The sequence below is a fragment of the Stegostoma tigrinum genome, chromosome 23 (assembly GCF_030684315.1).
Source record: "Stegostoma tigrinum isolate sSteTig4 chromosome 23, sSteTig4.hap1, whole genome shotgun sequence".
NCBI lineage: Eukaryota > Metazoa > Chordata > Chondrichthyes > Orectolobiformes > Stegostomatidae > Stegostoma > Stegostoma tigrinum.
Window position 1 is genome coordinate 35,402,842 of NC_081376.1, and position 22,477 is coordinate 35,425,318.

Below are 22,477 nucleotides of genomic sequence, written 5' to 3' on the forward strand. Positions count from 1 at the left end.
CTATTTTATAAATTGCACCATGAAGTCAGGATTAGTACTGGTCTGAAAATTTTTAAAAAGTTTACAAAATGTTGACATTGTACACAAGAACACAGTCAAATACAGTTGAAACAGCATTAAAAAAACAAGCGACTGTATATAAAATGGTGTAAGCAATTTATTCTTGATAAAGCCTCAAGGCTAGAAGGTTATGCATTTAAAATAAGTTTAGTAGACCTCATGTATTATAAATTATGTTTACTCACATATATCAAGCATGAAAAGTAGTATATTATTTATTACACTTCTTGTTCATGTTTGATTGTGGTACATCATTACTGATCAATTAAGCCTGAACAGAACATAATTGTTGAACAATAAACTGCAATGAGAGCTTTGCAGTTTTTTGAAACCTTGTTTAAGGGACCACGTATTGGGAAAATTCTGCTCTTATTTTTACAGTCTGTGGATACTTTGGTAACCTTACTAATGCAGCTTTACTATTAAAAAACAGCAGATAAATGCAAAATAAAATTAATGCAGAATGAAGATTTGTGCAGTTCTGAATTTTACTTTCAGTTGTAACTAAGACATATTGTGACCAAAATTCTAGGGTACTAACAGAAATTTGAGGCATAACATGGCACCACCCACTTTTTGTTTCTTTCCACTCTGTTCTAAATTGCATTTGGAGTGGAATAGAGTGGCAGGGGGCAAGTCTTTTACTTATTCCCCTTTTTTCTCCCTTACAATTTAAGGTGAGTCTAGGTCAGTAATTTCAGACTGCAAACCCTTTAAAACTTTCAGTGGAATCAATATCAGTAAATTATCCTTGAAATGCTGGCTTTGCACTCCCGGCAGAGAAGTCTTAAAAAAACCTGTTTATTATCTTTGGACATTTCTGGGTCTCTCGATTTCTTCACAAGTGGCTAGGTAGAACTTCAACTATTGCAGGCTCAATGAGGTGAGAGAGTTTGGACAAGGTACAGCTGGTAAGTTCTCTCATCATGGAGACATCATAATGGAGCCTGATCCTGAAAAAAGACGATCCCAAATGCATCTTGACTGATTCCCAAGATCCACAATGGATTCTTTATGAACAAACTTGTTTAATTACTGAATGTAATGGTCACCTTCATAATCACTAAGACAGATCTGTAAACAGAGGTGTGGGGCTGCAGATTCTAATGCAGTAAGAGACAGTTTTGCCCAAATGCTTCTTTGGCGAAGTGTTCCCTTGCTATCCCTTTTACAAATACAATTACGTATAGTCTATTGGAGTAATATCTGATGGGTCATTAAATTATTCTGTCTCATCATGCTTCTGCTGCTCCATGTGAAATATCATGCTAAGCTGCCCTCATGTTGGACTGATAGAGTCTGTTACAAGTAGTATGATGTCAGTACAGATCTGTGAAGACAAAATCAGAATCACAGCAAAATATTCTTCTTAATGTGTAGAAATCACAAGTCTACACGGCTGATCCTGGCAAGTGGTGTATCTTTAAATTTCAGCCCAAGTTAACCCAAACATTTGTGAATATGAAAACAGGAAACCAGAAGCTACAGGATCAGTGACTCTCATTATAATACAAACTACATATGCACCTAAGGATGTGGATAAAGTCAGCTCTAATTCTGGCCTGAAAGTTTGTGGAAAATATTGAACAATCTCTCTCATGTTATTGAAAATATCTTTAAAAAATGATGTTCTGCCTTATACCAAAGAAACAGATTGTCTGGTCAACATTTCATTGCCATTGTGATTTTTTTCTGAACTTTGTTTCCTACATTTACGACAAGGACCACAGCTCAAAAATACTAAAACATTTCGGACCATGGAGTTTTGAAAGATGCCACATTAATGGAAGTCCAGGTTTTTGCTGTGCAAATATTTGGGGTGAACAAAGTTGGACTTCTTCACTGGACCAGAATCATTAACTGATTTCTCTCCACAGATGTTGCCAGACCTATTGAGATTTTCCAGCAATTTGTTTTTGTTTTGGACTTCTTGTACTAGTGGTTTGACCAACAAGAAAGTTGCGGGTGTAATGGTGAATAGATCGGAAAGTGGAGTTGAAGCCACAATCAGATCAGCTATGATTTTGTTGAATGGTGAAGCAGGTTTGAGGGTTAGAAAGCCTACTTCTACTCCTAATTATTGTGCCTCTTCATGTGTCTGCACAATTGTGATTATCTCCTGTTAGTTATGAAAATTTGAACTGCTCTAATATCAGTGGCCAACAGCTACTATGAACCCTCAGATATGGGGCTCTTGAGTATGAAGCTAGGTTAAAAAGTTCAAGAACAAGCTTTAGATATAGCTCATAAGATAAAAAAAGTATTGCAGAATAAGACAGCAGTTTACAAAACATGTACAGTTTTCAAAGTACAGTTGTATCTTTTTATCTTTATAAATAATGTAATTTACATATTCTAATAATTTACTGAGTCAATTTTTTAAAAATCAGGTAAAGGTGTCAAAGGATAAAGGTGCTGAGGTGTGTAGATGGAGTTCAGACAAACATTCTCTAAATGTAAGGCAGTACAGGCCTACAGATTTGATTGATCTAACATGAAAAGGTTTTTTTTATATAGCACTTTTCACAACTACTGGACATCTCAAAGTGTTTCTCATTTAATTTCATAATTTTAAAGTACAGTCATCATTGCATTACAGGAAACACGGCAGGCAATTTTCTCAAGTTGTCATGAACATAATGAGACGATGGCCAGCAATCTGTCCTTGTGATAAATACAGGACAGGTCACTGGTGCTAACCCTTCCCTTTCTCTTCAAAATAGAGAAATGGGGTGCTTTGTCTATCCAAGATGCTAGGCGGGACCTCTTCTGAAACATGGCAACTCCTCTCCTCTCCCCTCCACTGCCCCTCCCCTTCCCCTCACTCAGTACTGAACCAGAGTTAGACTCTGACTTTTGTGGTCAAATCATGAAGTCAGATGGACTCACCACCTTATGATTCAAAGGTAAAATACTATTAACAGAGCCAGGTCAGACATCTTGTCTGCTCCTCTGCTTATGTTCTTAAAGTAATACAAGTTCAATTTTTAAAAATCTTGTAATGGTTTCAAAGAAAATGGGGCACTCACATTTTGTTCGCATCATGTTCTCCATACAGCCAGCCATCTTTTTCCTCTGGTATCAGTAGTGTTAGCACATCACCTTCTGCGAAGCTCAACATATTTTTGTTATTCCCTGCCGTGTGTGGAAAAATGCTTTTTACCTTTGGCCTCTGAACCATATTCAATCCAGTTGCAACGGAAATGGATCTTGTTAGACTGGCATCCTCTGTGTAAATCATATTTAATAGTTGATTACATCATCTGTACAGTACCTTAAACATTTAGAAATGCCACAACTACAACAAAAAGGCAAAAGCAAACTCTAAATGTCAGACAGGAAAGTTAAAACACATACTTCATCCATATTCTATTTAGGATGTAATTTATTTCTTTTAGTTCAGAGACAAATAAAGTTCTGGCATTTTCAGAAAGGTAACAACATAGGAAGCAGGAAAGTATAGTTTAAAAAATAAAAACATTCTGGAATAGACCATATTTAGAATCCATTTCCGAACATTTCAGAAGAAAGTGCTGTATTAAAAATGAAAGACCAAATTACGTACCCATAACCCAGCAAAGGAAGTTATTTCTTATCATTTTGCAGTAATGGTTCTTGAACATACAATTTCGCTATCTGGAATTTTCTATGCTTATTTTAGAATCAGACACACAGTCAGAGACGTCCAACATGGAAACAGACCCTTTGATTCAACTCATCCATGCCGACCAGATATCCTAAATTAATCCAGTTCCATTCACCAGCATTTGGCTCATATTCCTCTGAACCCTTCCCATTCGTCTACCCATCCAAATGCCTTTTAAATTTTGTAATTGTACCAGCCTCCACTTCCTCTGGCAGCTCATTCCATACATGCACCACCCTCTGTGTGGGGGGAAAAAAAAAGTGTCCGTTATGCCCCTTTTATATCTTTCCCCTCTCACCTGAAACCTATACTCTGTAGTTTTAGACTGCCCTGAACCTGGGAAAAAGACCTCGGCTATTCGCCCTAACTATGCCCTTCGTGACTGGATATATATCTATAAAGGCCACCCCTCAGCCCCCGTACTCCAGAGAAAATAGCCCCAGCATATTCACCGTCCAACCCTGGCAATATCTTTGTAAACCTTTTCTGAATCCTTTCAAGTTTCACACTATCTTTCCTACAGTTGGGAGACCACACTTGAATGCAGGATTGCAGAAATCGGCCTGACCAAATATCCTGTCCAGTCCCAACATGGGTGTCCCAACTCCTATACCCAATGCACTGGCCAACAAAGGCAAGTGTACCAATCACCTTCTTCACTACCCTGTTGACCTGTAACTCTACCTTGAAATGAACTATGAACCTACACCCGAAGGTCTGTGTGTTTGGCAACACTCAGGATCCTACCATTAAGTATATTTGCCTAACCAAAGTACAATAGCTCACATTTATCTAATTAAACTCCATCTGCCACTCCTTGGCCCATTGGCCCATCTGATCAAGGTCCCCTTGTGCTCTGAGATAATGTATTTCACAGTCTACTACACCACCAATTTGATATCATCTACAAATGTATTAATAATTTCTCCTATATTCACATGCATTTTCTACAGATTAGTGTGTTGCTTCAAACATCAGCTCAAAAATTTGAGTTGACCGACTTCCCTTTAACCAAATCTTCAACAGAATTAACAAACTCCTTTACCAGAGACTGCAGGACAGAATTTTTTGTCACTAAAACTGAATTCATACAAAAATGGTCACATTTGAGCAATAACCTCACTTTGTTTTGTTTTATACTGGCTAAAATAACATCTGTTTGTACAAAATTTATTACAAAGCTCATTAGACTGGTGACCATTCCAATTTTACAAACCAAAAGCCAACATTTTTGAAATCACTTAAAAAAAGATCTCAATAGTAGCTGGAGGCTGAAACAGTGGTCTCCACATGCAATTGAACGTGAGTGTCCATGGAGCTTTGCCTGCTTTCATTTTGTCGTGGCTTTCACTAGCAGTACAACCAGAAATCCTTGCTTGCATCACTCTTAGAAACCCAAATATACACATTGTATAAACATATTGATAAAAGATCTAAATCAGGCAACATTACCTAGATTGCACTCAAAACTTTGCACTTGCACAACAATAACTTAAGTTCCTTCACTTACCTAATCCATCAATGTTTCTCTCAACAGGGGCCATGCGTTGAGCAGTTGGGTTGTTAAACATATCTGGCAAAGGACTCTTCTGAACTCTTCCAGGAGGAGCTGGTGGGATTTTCAAATTATTTTGTAGTACAGGGTCATGTACCTAGGAAATCATTTAATATTTATTGGTTAGTTACCATACAATTTTTGGTATGCTGAACTGAAGTAACTTCTTGATTAATTTTTTTTCCCCAGTTGTGCTTAAAAGAAAGACCTAGTTTATTCCATGGTAGAGTTTATGAACCAGGTCACCAGAATGGGAACTGGCTTGTTTGATCTATACTAAAGGGAATAAATGAAATCTGTGGTACTATAGACTCAGCCTGGCATCAATAGCTGAACATAATGAAATTAATCAACAACATACATTTATATGATAATTTAGAAATGTTTCAAAAAGGAAAGATACCATTTCCCAAACTCTGAGAAAACAGGTGAACATGGCATACTTGGATTTCTAGGAAAAAGGACCAGGTATTGGTTGAGAATGTAAGTACCATGGAAGGAGGAGGTATGTGTGCATGGTGCACATGTGTTGTGTGGACACATACGTTGGTGGAGAATTTAAAGGCCCTAGTCACCTTTAAATCCCAGATGGCTGAAGCAGAGAAGTCGGGTTATATAAAAATTCAAGCTTGAAGTAAAAATTCTTGGAGGTTTTGGGATTAAAAGGAAATTACATAGAGAGGTGATACAATGTAGATTTAAGTGCAAAATTGAAGAAGTATTGGAGAGACAGGAACCCAATATAGGTGTGTGACCACAGAGGAAGCAAAGAAATGAGAAACAAAAAGTAGTTAAGCCAAATATCAGTAATACATACAATATATTGATACCTGCAAAGCATAAATCATAAAGCACAAAGTATAGAATTTCAGTTCCTTCAATGCCCCTGCTACTCTCAAACTGTAATTTTTTTTGCTTTTAGATCCTTTCATGTTCCATGCAAAGAAAAACATGGGGTGTTTTCTAAATAAACCATGTGCCTATTAATTTAAAGATCAATCATATGATTTGCAATACCATCACACCGTTTTCATAAGCTCTACAACATGTACAGCCATTGCGTTGATGTGTTATTTCTAACATTCTCTGGAAATGTTTGATCAAATATTTGTTTTGAACTAATACTTTCCCATGAGAATTCAACTAGTCATTCAATGTCTAACTTATTCCAATTACAGAAAGCACCAGTACAAAATTATGCTTGCATGAATGTTCAGATTTTTAAGGAGCATCTTCAAGAATGAGATTTTATTCTTGAACAAATGGTTTTTAAACAAAAGTCCTGAAATGACAAAGTAATTTCCAGCAAGAAAGCCACAAGTCACATTAGTGAAAGGATACATTTGAAATCCCGGATGTCTCATTTTTACAGTTTCTTAATGTTCTACATACTATCTGCCTCGACTAAAATTATATTTTGTATGCACAACTTTGAATTTATTAATCCAGCAATTGAATTTGCCTTCAAAATGCTTTAACACTTCCACAAAATTTAATGCTACCTAAAAATGAATGCTAACTTTTACTCCCCTTTAATATGATTATTTTAAAATGGAACAAATAAGCTCTCAGACTTAACTCCTCATTTCTGCTGATTTATTTTAGATTGGGCAGCAGGTCAGATGCTACACCATCAATTGACAAGGGAAGTCAGAAACAGTTTTGGGTGTTGGGCAAAGAAAGAAATGACTTGTTATGAAGCTCTCCATGCTGAAGTAGCTGTGCAACATTTTCCAAAACTAACTTCCATTCTTGTGTAATAACAGCAGTCACTGAACCGAGGTATTATAGGATTTTTGGCATTCATTGTCTGTATTCCAGCAAATGCCAACAACTTTACAAAAATTGGAGACTAAAAGTTGAAAAATGATAGTTTTAAGATCCCAAGTAAAATCATAAAAGCTGAAAATCTCAGTATCCTCACATCTGCGTAAGATGGCAGAAATACAGCAAATGAATGCACAAGAAAAACAGTATCTATAAGAATCAAAGTGTAGAGCTGAAGGGTCTTGACCTGAAACATCAGCTTTCCTAGGGAGTTTTAAGAAGATTTGTAGCTCAGGTTGAATTTTTGGATGCGAGTTTGTTCGCTGAGCTGGAAGATTAGTCTTCAGATGTTTCGTCACCATTCTAGGTAGCATCATCAGTGAGCCTCTGATGAAGTGTTGGTGTTACATCCCGCTTTCTATTTATCTGTTTAGGTTTCCTTGGGTTGGTGATGTCATTTCCTGCATTGATGTCATTTCCTGTTCTTTTTCTCAGAGGATGGTAGATTGATTTGGAGCCAATGTGTGTGTTGATGGAGTTCCAGTTGGAATGCCATGCCTCTAGGAATTCTCGTGCATGTCTCTATTTGGCTTGTCCTAGGATGGATGTGTTGCCCCAATCAAAGTGGTGTCCTTCCTCATCTGTATGTAAGGATACGAGTGATAGTGGGTCTTGTCATTTTGTGGCTAGTTGATGTTCATGTATCCTGGTGGCTAGCTTTCTGCCTGTTTGTCACAGTTCTTGCAAGGTATTTTGTAGATGAAGCAAAACGAACGTCATCTACAAAATACCTTGCAAGAACTGTAACAAACACTACATTGGACAAACAGGCAGAAAGCTAGCCACCAGGATACATGAACATCAACTAGCCACAAAAACGACAAGACCCACTATCACTCGTATCCTTACATACAGATGAGGAAGGACAACACATCCATCTTAGGACAAGCCAAACAGAGACACGCACGAGAATTCCTACAGGCATGGCATTCCAACCGGAACTCCATCAACACACACATTGGCTCCAAATCAATCTACCATCCTCTGAGAAAAAGAACAGGAAATGACATCACCAACCCAAGGAAACCTAAACAGATAAATAGAAAGCAGGACATAACACCAGCACTTCACCGGAGGCTCACTGATGATGTTACCTAGAATGTTGCTGAAACATCTGAAAACTAACCTTCCAGCTCAGCGAGCAAACTCACATCCATCAGCTTTCCTGCTCTGCTGATGCTGCTTGCTTGCTGTGTTCATCCAGCTCCAAACCTTGTTATCTCAGATTCTCCAGCATCGGCAATTCCTACTAAATCCCTAAGAATCAAATTGATATTAACTTGTCACTGAAGATGGACATATGCAAGATAATTGTACTTTTTGCTTTAATTCTGAAAATAATGTGTTTGGGTACTGTCAATGCAACTATACTGCTGTTACTGAACCTTTCATACCAATAATACTTCTTTAGTTGTCTTTATTACAAGCATTTTATTAACAAAGACTGTTGTCTCCCATCTGATGCTGTATGTATGCAATTACACACCAGAAATTTCAGTAGAATAAACATTTAAATCACATTGACTTCTCACATACCTGTTTTTCTTGCACACTGATTCATCAGAGAAGTGTCATTTCAGTCTCAGACATTGTTTGAATTCAGTCTACTTCTCTCTCCTAGTTCAAATAGTTCAGACTTGCTAATTTGGCACTTCAAGCTGATTGCAGGTCAAACAATCATCACATATTTGCTCACGATTGGTTAAACCGATGCAGTTGAGATAGGCCATAATGAGGTGAGAAATTAATACTGGTCCAGTGAGAATTAGATGTGAAAATGCTAACTCCACCTCAAAATTTAAGCCGTTTTGTACAGTTTTAAGTCACAATTTCACCAGAAGTAAATGTTGAATTAGCCAACATTGCCTATAGCTCTTGAACAGATAAAAACGGTACCCAGATACTCTGAAACACACTCATTTCCTCCAGCCCGACTATGGTTAACTGATCCTCTTTATACCATATTTTAAGGCGTCTCTTTCTCCTGTATGTTGGAATTCCATCCCTAAACATTACGTGAGCTTATTCTACTTTCAGTTCCTCTTTCTATCTTAATTTTTGCCTTCTGTATTGTAATAGAAATACAAAAGGATCTGGCAGTTGAATAGAATTGTTTGTCCATGGTTACTAAGACAAAAGTTACAATCATGTAGCAGCATCTTTTAAAAAAAGCTCTCTCCTTTTCCCCCATTCCACCGAAAAAAATGTTACTCACAGTGTATCTTCCAATCAATGGAGAAGGTTGAGGAGTTTTGGATATATATGTTGGGGGGCTTTCATCTTCACCTAAAAATTCAGGTATCTTTGTAGCATCAAAACATTTCTCCTTCCATCTGATTATTTTGGCACCAAGGATTCCATTGGCCTAAAAAAAACAAATAAAAAGGGATGTTTATTGAATTAAAATTATAATTTTACAAAACTGCTTTTCAATTTTGAAGGACAATAAATAGATCCTGTAGCTCATGATCAATGCTGTGCACATACCTGTTTCCATACATTACAGTTACTTTTTGAAGAATAGGTACAGAATTTGAAATGTAGATAAATGATTTTACAGTTACATCAGAAGAGACATTTTATGTAACTCTTCATTTGCCCTGGAGCAATTGGTCATCAGGTTCATCTTAAAACATCAAGTGCAGCTTTTTCTTTTAATTTTTATGACAACAAGTTATTTTCTGGGATGTGGGTGTTTCTGGCAAGATCATCTGCCTGATAGCCCTTAAGCTGAGCAGCTTGCCATTTTGGGGATGGTTAAGAATCAACCACATGAGTGAGTGTGGAGTTAGATTGTAGGGTTGCAGATATTCTTCCCCAAAGGACATTAGTGAAACAGGTGGTCTTTTAATGGCACCCAATTATAGTTCAAGAGTCAGAGTCTGAGATATACAGCATGGAAACAGACACTTCAGTCCAACTCATCCATGTCAATCAGATCTCCTAAATTAATCTAGCCCCAGTTGCCAGCATTTGGCCCATATCCCTCTGAACCCTTCCGAATCGTATACCTATCCATTAGATGTTGTAATCATCCCAGCCTTCACCACTTCCTCTGGCTGCTCATTCCATTCACACACCACCCTCTGAAAAAATTGCCCCTTTGGTCTCTTTTACATCTTTCCCATTTTACCATAAACCTACTCCCTCTGGGTTTGGGCTCCTGCCATTGTCATCAGTATTGAGACTAACTTTATATTCTAGTTTTATTAATTGCATTTAAATTCCATCCACTACCTTGGTGGGATTTGAACCCGTGAAACCAGCACACTAGCCTGAGCCTCTGGATTACTAGTCAAATGGCATCTATGTCACCACCTCCTAAAGTTCTACACAGTTTTATTGCTTCAAAGTTTGATCACAATACTAATACATGACTTTAAAAAATGACTATTCAACTGTTCAATTACACAGACCTTTTCATGGTAATTGCTTAGATCTTGGGAAAAACTGCAATGTTTGTCCACAAGGAAGCAGAACCGTCTCTTTTCTTCAAGTAACGCCTCTTTGCAGCCTTCAGTAATGAATCTCTGAATCTCATTTTCCCTTGTATTAATGGTTGCTAAGAACTAGGAAAAAAATACACAAATATCAATTTTCTCTATTTTGAAAGGTAACAGCAATTTTGAACCAAGTCATAACATTTTTTTGCTTAAATTCAGTCATGGGACATGGGCAACGCTGGATGGCTAGCGTTTATTGCCTGTCCTTAGTTACCATTAATAAGGGCTGCCTTCTCGAACTACTTCAGTCCACGTGCTGTAGGTTGACCCACAATGCCCTTAGCGAGGGAATTCCAGGATTTTGACCCAGCAACGGTGAAGAAATGGTAATATATTTCCAAATGAGGATGGTGAGTGGCTTAGAGGGGAACTTGCTGATCGTGGGGCTCCCAAGTATCTGTTGCTCTTGTCCTTCTAGATGGAAGTGGTCCGTGCATTTGAAAGGTGCTGCTTGAGGCTCTTTGGTGAATTTCTGCACTGCATCTTGGAAATAGTACACATTGCTGCTCCTGACCAGTAATGGTGGAGGAAGTGGAGGTAGTGTCAATTACATAGGCTGCTTTGACCCGGATGGTGTCAAGCTTCAAGTGTTGTTGCAGCTGCACCCATCCACGCAAGGGGTGAGTATTCCATCATGCTCCTGTGCCTTGTAGATAATGGACAGGCTTTGCATTGATAGTTACTCTGATTTCTTTTATATTAAGCATCCCAATTTTACATCAACAAGTTGAACTATAAGACAACTTTGGAGAGCTACTTTTAACACAGACTTAAAATCTTAAATTTTAAAAAAGTATGGTATATATTTATGAGAAAGAAAATGATTAGCAGCTTAAACGGTGGCTGCTAATTTCAGAAGTCGCATGTTATGAATTAACATGTCCATGAGAGACAAGACAGGAAATCGATCAGTGACAATTTACAGTTCACTTAACGCTAAACATTCAGAGTTTAGGAATTTAGATTAGAATAAAGACAATAATGGTTTGCAATCATTAAATTTTGAACTGAAATATTCCCCCAATCACCTCAACATATTTTACGTTTTTCCAGTGAATGCAAGGACAATTTTCAACATATGCAATTACCAAATGCGTCTGTACTAAAATGGAACGGAGCACCTCCTGGCCCCACACTGGCTGAGCAAGTTTGGCTGCTGATGTTATCAATGTCTGTCTAGACCTAGAAGCTGGACCCAATCCTCCATATTTGTGCATTCAGGACTCACTGACAGCCAAGGAGAGATCATCACCCTCATCCTACTTGCAGCTCTACTTTGAATCCTTGGTGCTCAGATTTCACACTCTTATTGACCCTCCCAACCCCAACTTCACTTGATATTCCCATTCCCCCAGTCACTCCCTCCCTGGTTGCTTTGCTCCTGACCCCTCGCTGCCTCTTTCCTACTCTCTGCCGTGGTCTTGGCAACAGTGAAAAGCAAGACAGCACAGCAATGACTGGTGGGAAGGACACAGATAGGGGTCAGGGACAGAATGGGCAAGTGTTTTGAGTGGACTACTCAGCAAATCATGATCCTAGGATTTCAATTCATTTAAAATATTTTAAAAACATCACTTTTATTGCTCCTATTCCTTGAATCAAGCACCTTGCAGAAGTGTCATTTGTGGACACATCGCGGACAAACAAAAAGCCTAAAATTAAACATTTTTTCTAGTCTGTGATATACTTTACTGTTTATATTTCCCAAGCATTCCAATTTGAATTGGATTTGTTTGTTTTTAAACTTCATATTTTGGAATCTATTCATTGAAATCAATTTGAAGTTAGGATGGTGAGTGGCTTAGAGGGGAACTTGCTGGTCGTGGGGTTCCCATATATCTGCTGCCCTTGTCTTTCTAGGGAAGTGGTTGTGCATTTGACAGGTGCTGTCTGAGGCTCTTTGGTGAATTTCTGCAGTGCATCTTGGATGTAGTACACACTGCTGCTACTGACTATCAATGGTGGAGGGAGTGAAGGTAGTGTCAATTACATAGGCTGCTTTGTCCTGGATGCTGTCAAGCTTTGAGTGTTGTTGGAGCTGCATCTATCCAGGCAAAGGGCGAGTATTCCACCACACTCCCGTACCTTGTAGATGACAGACAGGCTTTGCATTACTGATTTCTTCTGTATCAAGCATCAGAATTTTACTTCAACAAGTTGAACTATGAAACAATTTTTGACAGCTACTTTTAACGCAGATTTAAATTTTAGAAAAAGTATAGTATATGCTTATGAGAAAGAAACTGATCAGCTGCTTAAATGATTAACAGCCCAACTGTTTCCTGGTTTGTCTCAAAGGACAAACAGATATCAGTGATGCAAATCTGCACCTTCCTTATATTATGGGTGTGCTCCCATTACCTATGAACTATTTAAAGTATTACCCAAAACAGCCAAATGCTGAAGTGCAATCACGACCCCACAAAAAAACAAACTTTTAAGCATGATGTGATTTTGTAAACAATTCCACTTCTCAAAAAGTAAAAGTAAAATCAATCTCTTGTTCTCTTAAATAAATTACTAGAATCTGCTAAATTTGATCAAGGATAACTGACAATCAATTTTACATTTGTTAAATGAGGAACTGGGCCAAGAAAGCATCAAGACTTCCACTTTATCAGCAATATCCAGATTTATCAACTCTGCCTTATTTTAAGCAGCAGTGCTGGACTTCACATTATTCATAACTGATGTTGACTCAAATTAGAATTGATAAAATTGGAGTTGGCTTGATACACACTGTTCTTAAAAGGGAATTGGTCTGAAATCTTCAAAGACCTAAAAGATTAAACAAACTTTCATCTGTAGCGAGTGTCACAATCAGTCTCATCAGTACAGTTGTATCATCAGGCTTACTTAACTGACCAGAGGGATATAATCAAAAGGTAAGCAATCATAATTATGGTTTAATACCAAGTAGCTACAATTAGTGTTCTGTTCTTGTTTTAATTCAATTTTGAGTTATGGGTGTCACTGGCAAGACAGGCATTTATTGACTATTTTCCCTGGAATGTTAATCTCAAGCTCGATTTTCACTACACTCTCTCTGCTCACAATGGCAGCTTTCACTTGCAAAGGTAACATAAAAGCTATTAAAATTGAATCTGCATGTTAATAGATGCAGTCATTGGAACACTGTTCATGTAACAGCACATTAAGAACATAGAACAATACAGCGCAGAACAGGCCCTTCGGCCCTCGATGTTGCGCCGGCCTGTGAACTAATCTAAGCCCATCCCGCTACACCATCCCATCATCCATATGCTTATCCAAGGACTGTTTAAATGCCCCTAATGTGGCTGAGTTAACTACATTGGCAGGCAGGGTGTTCCACGCCCTTACCACTCTCCGAGTAAAGAACCTGCCTCTGACATCAATCTTAAGTCTATCACCCCTCAATTTGTAGCTATGCCCCCTCATACAAGCTGACGTCATCATCCTCAGAAAAAAAACTCTCACTGTCCACCCTATCTAATCCTGTAATCATCTTGTATGTCGCTATTAAATCCATTCTTAGCCTCCTTCTCTCCAATGAGAACGGATCCAAGTCCCTCAGCCTTTCTTCATAAGGCCTTCGCTCCAGACCAGGCAACATCCTGATAAATCTCCTCTGCAACTTTTCCAATACATCCACATCCTTCCTGTAATAGGGCGACCAGAACGGCACACCATATTCCAAGTGAGGCCGCGCTAGCGTTTTGTACAGTTGCAGCATGACACCACGGCTCTGGAACTCAATCCCTCTACCAATAAAACCTAACACACCGTAAGCCTTCTTAACAGCACTATCAACCTGGGTGGCAACTTTCAGGGATCGACGTACATGGACACCAAGATCCCTCTGCACATCCACACTACCAAGAATCTTTTCATTGACTCAGTATTCTGCCTTTCTATTATTCTTCCCAAAGTGAATCACCTCACATTTATCTGCATTGAACTTCATTTGCCACCTTTCAGACCAATTCTGCAGTTTATCCAAGTCTCCCAAATATTACTAACTTGTGTCCATCTTTAGGGCAATTGTGAACTTGCACCCTAGGTCTCTCTCTGCCCATGCATCTCCCCCAAAATAAAGAGGTTTCACAAAAAAATTGCCACTGCATTTTTTTTTAACATCGAGTTTAGTATTTACACTGCATCTGCCCAATTTAGCAGTCTGAACACTACTACTATTCTGCTCTCTAATTACAATACTATCAAGTTTGCTATATCTGCCAAGTTTGCATTTGTACCTCCTACACAAAAAGCCAGATATTTCTAAATAACAGTAACAGAAATAGTCCTAATATGAATCCCTGGGAGATCCCACTGCATACTTGTCTCCAGTTGAAAAAGCATCCATTCATCACTACATTCAGTTTCCTAACCACTAACAATTTATACACCCAAGCTATTACCATGCTCTCCGCACCATGTTTCTATTTGCCAAATTCTCCATGTACCAAAAAACAAAATCAGAACTATACTCAAATCAGACAAATATTTTCACATTTTCAGGAGAGAGGAGATGACACACTTATATTCAAAAGAAGAACATTTTATTGCCAAGAGAGGCTATTCAGCAACTTATAACAGTAGTAACTCTACATGTAGAATGATATATTATTCATGTTGCTAACTTCTTTGTAAAACATTCTGTTTAACTTCCATCTTCATTTAATGATCGTATGGATGAGGGCTCAGGAGCATCTTCAATAAATTGCATCACCTTGGTCTGTGGGGAGTGTGACAATCTGATAACAGATTTCTTATGGAGTCAATCTGACGTTAACGCTCTTCTGAAGAGGACACAGACGAAAATTACACTCCAGTCATCTGCTGATTTGCTACCTGTGAACCTGCGTACTCATGAAGTTGGCCCTGATCTAATTTTTTTCCTCTACTGATTGCCCTGATGGGTTGTGTGATCCTTTGCAATAGATAAGGGATTTCCATTATGGCGGTAGCTGCATTTTCTGTTATTCGTGGGAAGTAAGTTCACCTATTCCTTGTCGATAACAAGGATTTAGCAAACAACTTCATCAGCAAACGTAGCAAGAACAGTAAACATCAGTGCCTTCTGTGCAGCTTGCAGAGGCAGAATTCACTGGGTGAACATCCCAAGAAGCAAAAGGTGAATGATTATACCACAGGCTTCAGTATTATTATCTTCAACTATCTGAAAGACAGTGCAGGTGCCAATTAAGGAAGTCTAGTCTGAACTGAAACATTTGCTGAAGAAAGACTTGCGCTCAGAATGACTGGGAAAAATCCCACCTAATGATTCTCAAGATCACAACTGCAGTGATTTTTATGCACTAGCTATTCATTTCAGGAAGCAACCAAGGATCTATGTGGTGTACCCCAATTCTCGTTCCCTAAATGCACCCGTGATGGTATTGATACCAATTTCTACAGCTCTTCACATTTCCCAATGAAAAGGAGTAAAAGAAACTAGATCACTGATATTCTTCAAAATTTTGGCACTCTTCACCTGGGGGAAGCTAACAGGTAGGGCAAGGAGACTAACCTTCAGAGTTAGTCAACAGAAAAGGCTTCCACTCCACAGGTTTCCAAGTTACATCTGACCCCTGAAGAAATCACATGTATCTGCCTCCTTTGAAGATCCTAGACCATACAGGGACAATTGATGAGGGAGAGGATATCTTATCCAAACAAGTGTCATAACAGCTTTATGAAACTGTCAGAATGAAGCAGACAAAGGTATAAAGCTCCTCATGCTTCAACCAGGGATAATCCATAGGCCTCCTTGAGATGAAGTATGGATGCCCAGGTTATTTTGGCAGAGCCCTGGACTACAGCCCTGAAAGGATTGCTTCCATCATAGTTGATGCAGTGGTTAGCACTACAAACCCACAGCACCCAGAATCTGGGTTCAATTCTACCTTCAGGCGATTGTCCGTGTGGAGCTTGCACGTTCTCTGTGTTTGCATGGGTTTTATCCGGGTACTCTGATTTCCTCCCACAGACCAAAGGTGTGCAGATTGGATGGATTGGCTATCTAAATTGCTGGTACAGTCTAGGGATGTGTAGGCTAGATGGATTAGTCACAGAAAATGCTTGGTTACAGGATCGGGTAACAGGGTATGTCCGTTTTTTGACGTGAAGGGCAATTTTTTTTTAAAACACACAAACGGTGGTTTGTGTGTGGAATCAACTTCCTGAGGATGTGGTGGATGTGGACTCCGTTATAACATTTAAAAGATACTTAAGATTAGTGCATGAATAGGAAAGATTTGGAGGGATATGGGCTAGGCGCAGGCAGGTGGGACTAGTCGAGTTTGGGATTATGTTCAGCATGGGCTAGTTGGATCTAAAGGTTTACTTCTGTGCTGTCTGATGCTGAAAAGATTTGCAATAATGGCACTTACGCTGTCTCAATATGTTCAGTTCTTTCTGTCTCCCACTAATTATGTCTTGGAGAGAGCCTGCTGTGTGGTTGGCCTTGAATACTAGAAAAGACTTGGCAGTTGTACCCTGTCTTTGGTGTGAGAGTAATAGACCCAGGCACTTCTATAAAAGTGTTCTGAGAAGCAGCTTCTGGAGGGGCCTGTGTTGCTTGTCCTCCCTGCTGATGTGCCAGCTGGCACCACCCTGTCTCCAAGAGTAAAGTGTACCCGGCAGAAGATTGAGGTTGTTCATCTCCATTTGTGAATACTTATGAATGGTGCAGGCCTGTGACTGGGTCTCCCAGGCAGTTGCCAATCTGTCCATGGGAGCAGTGAGGCGTGCCCATGCTGGAACCTGCACTGTACTAACAATATTCGCGGATTTCTCCATCCTTTGATGAAATTTATCAAGTACTTCTGACAAACTTGCCTGCCATTCCTTTGCCTTTCTTTGCAGTTTTACACAATCATTAATGGCCAAAAAGAGGGGCTTGTCTCCTGAGGTCCCCAATGTCAGAAACCTGGTACATTTCTTCCTTAACTAGCTGCAGAACTATGGCAGTGATGTGTTTATCAGATTATGTTCCCAAGTCTAATCTAGGAAGAGCACCCACTGAAATGAAAATGTCAGAGTTGAAGGGTCTAGGTGAATGCCTTGCCAGTGCATCCTCTGGGGTGTCACTGCCTTTTGTCCCCAGAGCTGGAGGTGCAGCTGACACTGGTCTCTTCCTGGAGGAGCTTCACTGGATGCCACTAGTATCTATATAAGAGATTATGCTGACACTATGGCTCTAAGAAGGAGTTTTAAGACACAGGTAGCGAGCTGTCTATTTGAATGTAATAAATCAAGCAGTTTGTGAGGCCTTATGTTTTTTTTTGAACTGTAACAGTAAAAGACTGCAAGAACTGCAGATCCTGGAGTCAGTGTTAATATGGTGTGGAGCTGGAGGATCATAACACGTAAAGCAGTATCAGAAAAGCAGGAAAGTTGATGTTTCGTGTTTACACCCTTCATCCGGGATGGAGGGCCTGAATGGTTGGGGACAAGCTCCGGGGCCAGGATGTTTAGTTTCAGTTCTTCAGTAGTAGTTATTGCTGGGGTCTTGAAGGTGGGTTTGGAAGCTGCAGTACATCTCTCCCTGCTACTCACTCTCTCACAGAGTTTTGTCTTGTTTTTTTGCCTGGACTACAGAATTGCATGAGAGACAATCTAATTTACCAAATTTGCTTTTCCTGAGGGGGTGTGTATGGGATGTTACTACATTGGAACAATTACTGTTTAATAGTTAAATAATCTGTTATTCTGTTAAGTTTTCCAATAGAGTTGAGTCATTCCAATGTCTTCTTTCTTTCTGTATTTTAACCATAGTGTAAAAATAAAGCGTGTTTTGCTTCAAGGCCAGTAGTTTGACTAATTGAATTGCATCCAGAATGCGGTGCCTGGCACTTGCCTTTAAATAAAGGAAATTTAGGATCTATGCTATATTATTAATATATTTTGAGGGGTTTTGGTCAGTCCATAAACAAGATGAAGTTATTTGTCAATGATGAATAAAAACTTTGCACTTTAAGAATGAGTTAGCATTGTGGTAATGGGGGAGCAGCACAACGCAATGAAGTTTACTGTGTTGGTTACCTAACATTGATGTCTACCCGTCCTGACATGAGGCGTCCTCCTCTTGTCTGTGAAGATGCTTTACTTTTTGTTAGGCTAATTGTTTAGTAAAAATGTTCACATTTTGAGAGTCAGTTCCTGGCTTTCAGTATCTGAAGTGATGTGTAGTTGGTCTTTGAATATCATGTGAGAAATATGAAATCCAAATGCACCCAGCAATGACAAACACTTCCACACTTCCCCTCCATAGCTGTGCAATTCCCTTAGAAAAGGCTGCTAAGAGCCTAATCAAAACATTGAGGTAAAGAGTGGACGATCACATGAGAAAAGTCACATCAAGTCATGGAGGAATGGGTGCTGTGAAACTCACTGGAACAAACACCAAATGGGAAAAATTCCTCCTTAGTTTTTTTAAATGGTTTCCATTCCTACACTCAATGATCCAATTAACTGCACTCTGAAGTTTCAACACCTGAAATCACAAACCTGTGTAAACAGTATGAATCTGATCATGATCAGACAGTCAGCTATCAAACTAATTTGGTGATGGGTATTTCAGAGACCTTGAAGTCTCATTATGTTGGCTTGACTAACAACTCATACAACTATTTCTCTCTTGAAACACATGAGCACCAGCTTAACTGACAGCTATAAATATCTGATCTGTACTATCCATTTCAAAATGTCTATCCACACAGGCTTAGATGATTTCAAGTACCTTGGGTAACTTTAAAAGGGTCTGAATGATGGAGTTATATTTCCCCTACACAATCAATAGTTTTAAATTATGAGTTTTTTCATAAATTGAACTGCTAGTACAGTATTTGTTGTTTCTATAAACTTTATAGTTGGTGAATCGGTGCATAGGGACATGATAGACTTTGGTGGTTGGGAGAAGTGTCATAAATTGGCATATGGGTAGTTTTTGGTTTGGGGGCAGGGGAAGCAGTTCATGAGATGGGTGAAGACTGCAGTGTCTGTTTTCCTGCTAAACAGCTGGGAACAGTCCTGAGATGGCCTTTTAAAACATCCACCTTTGCACCCAGCAACCACGGCTGTATCTAAAATCTTTCCCAAGTAGGTTGGGTCAATCTTGGCAGATACACTGGCCCCTGGCTATGAAATCCTGCTTATGAGGCTTGTAGTCTCAGGGACAGAGATGTGAAGCCAGGAATTTTTCTGATTCCTGTTACCCACCTTGAAGATGCAAATCTGGTCGAGGTAATGCCTCGTTATTGAAATGTTCAGATTAAAAGAAATTGACGAGTGCAAGGTATGAAATAGGCTCAAGGGATCCTTAAAATTGGAGATGTTTTTTGTTGGTGTAGTCAGTCAATTTTCAGGATCAGTAATTATCTTATTCCAGTGCCTAGCAAGTCTGTCATACTTAACCAAGAAACAGAAAAAAGCTACATTACCTTACATAATGGTCAATTATATTTAGTCATTTGGATTCTTCATTTAACTTGATACTTATGTTTGGGAGGGCATATTTATTTCCTGTCTAAGCAAGATTCTAATCTCTGCTGAGTAGTTGGTTTATCATATTTTATTTTATTGCCCACAATAATCACATTTTGAGAAAATGTCATTGTAGCACTGTGGAACGAACTTTGCAACTAACCAAACAGTGACCGGCCTGGGATGCTTCAATACCTTGGAATGCACCAAGTATTAGCTGCTTGAAACAGAAAGTATTGCATTACTACCACTAGCATCCTTTATATTAAATGAACAAAAAGAAAACCACACCAAGCAAAAAAGGACTTTAACTGGAATTGGCAATTGAAACAGTACCTGCACTTCTGCAAATAAAACTAATAAATTGAGGAAATCTCTTCAATAGGCTAAACAAACTGGGCTCAGGTTTGTAACTTAAACTGTAATCAGCTAGTAGGGTTGAAGATACATCATTCTGAATGAACTGGTCTTTGATCAAATCCAGGAAGAAAAAAAATCGAATTAACTGTGAAGAAAGACTAAAATCTATAAAAAAAAACTTAACAGATATTCCCAAGCAGCTCTATGCACAAATCAGAGAGTCATATAGCATAGAAATAGACTCTTCAGTCCGACCAGTTCATACTCAACATAATCCCAACTAAACTAGTGTCACCTGCCTGCTTCCTCCAAATCTTTTCTATTCATGTACTTATCCAAATGTCTTTTAAAACTGGTAACTGTACCCACATCAATCACTTCCTCGGGTAATTCATTCCACACATGAACCACCTTGTGTGTAAAATATTTGCCTTTTTTAAAAAATCTCTCTCCTCTCACATTAAAAATGTGCCCCTAGTCTTGAAATCCCTCATTCTAGAGGGAAGAAAATTACCATTAACTCTCTCTATACCCCTCATTGTTTTATAAACTTCTTTAAAGTCGCCTCTCAACCTCCTGTTCTTCAGTGAGAAAAGTCCCAGCCGATTCAGCCTTTCTTTGTGACTCAAACCTTCCACACCCGAAAACACCCTGATCAATCTCTCCAGTTTAGTAATATTCTTCCAATAACTGGGTGGCCAGAACTGGACACAGTATTCCAGAAGAGACCAGATCAATGTCCTGCACAATCTCAATGTGATTCCAAGTTCAATGACAGTAAACACAATCAAGATAAAGTAATGCATTCAACTGTGATTGAGGAATAACAACAACTAAGGATATATTTTTAAGGGCTAGACTGTGCAGATGAACACTACTTCAAAAGAAATAAAAACACAAAATGTTTGAAATCATTAGTAAATCAGACAGCACCTGAAACAGGAGGAAGATAGAGTTAACATTCCAAGTTTATGGAACATATGCAACCATTCAAATCCTCAGGTATACTCCACCGTTCAACAAGATCATGCTCAGATATTAATACAAAAATCATTAACCTGAAATGTTAACATATACACTTCCTCCCTCTTCGGATGCTGCCTGATTACAGAATTTTCAATGATATTTGTTTTTAACTTCAAATTTCATTCATTTTGCTTAATGTTCCAATTTAGACAGCTACCCCTCAATTCAGGAAAGTTGCCTCTAAAAGTTGATCATTGTGACTAGGTTACAATAAACAGTTATAACTGAAATGGTTTCTGGTTTTACAAATAATGATAATCAGCAAGAAGATTTCACTGATAACAGAGCGTGAAGCAGGAGGAACACAGCAGGCCAGGCAGCTTCAGAGAAAGAGGAAAGTTGGTGTTAACTTTACTGCTCCCCTGATGCCTGGCCTGTTGTGTTCCTCCAGCTCCACACTGTGTTGTCTCTGACTCCAGCATCTGCAGTTCTTGCTATCTACGAAAAGATTTCACTGTACCATTAAAATACAAAATCAACATCCTTTCTTTCTGTGTACTAGAAATGCTGGGATCATCTTCAATATTCATTGAAAAATAAATACATATTATTCATTTTACATTAAATAGATCTGTCATATTTTAGTGTCTACAGTTTATTTTCAACAAGTGGGGAACTCCTTGATTCTCTAAAGTTGACTTAAGTGTCCCTTAGGTCATATTCACGTTGTCTCTCCTGCTTAATATGGAATGTTTGAGATTTTCAAAGAGACCTATGGGAAAGGCACTGCAGAGAAGAACTCAATTCTTTAAAGAAAGCACTCTATGTTCCAAAGAAGTATGCTTTGCACCACGGACTCATTTTAGAAGGGTTAGACTCTTAACATTAAAGAGAACGTTGACAGCAATTGGATACGAACTAAGCAGCTAATACTTACCTCCATTTCTTTATTTTCATATTTGTATGCATTTTTTGTCCCTTGACTTTTCCTTCGAAGTTTTTTGAGCTCTGCTTGTGATTTCTCAAGAGAATCCAGTTTAGTTCTATGTTCTGTTTGGTATTTTTTAAGAGTTGCCTGCAAGGAAAATTGTA

General features: G+C 38.7%; 1 protein-coding gene across 1 annotated transcript in view; it reads right to left on the minus strand.

The window, feature by feature from the left end:
• Positions 1-22,477, minus strand: part of LOC125462434 (brain-specific angiogenesis inhibitor 1-associated protein 2-like protein 1) — a 140,792-nt gene that overhangs the window by 51,145 nt on the left and 67,170 nt on the right. The window contains exons 6-10 of the mRNA XM_059654066.1: positions 22,323-22,460; positions 10,505-10,657; positions 9,304-9,453; positions 5,217-5,358; positions 3,090-3,288 (exon numbers count right to left, since the gene is read on the minus strand). Of these exons, the coding sequence (XP_059510049.1) occupies positions 3,090-3,288; positions 5,217-5,358; positions 9,304-9,453; positions 10,505-10,657; positions 22,323-22,460 (782 nt within the window). The remainder of the gene's footprint in view (positions 1-3,089; positions 3,289-5,216; positions 5,359-9,303; positions 9,454-10,504; positions 10,658-22,322; positions 22,461-22,477) is intronic.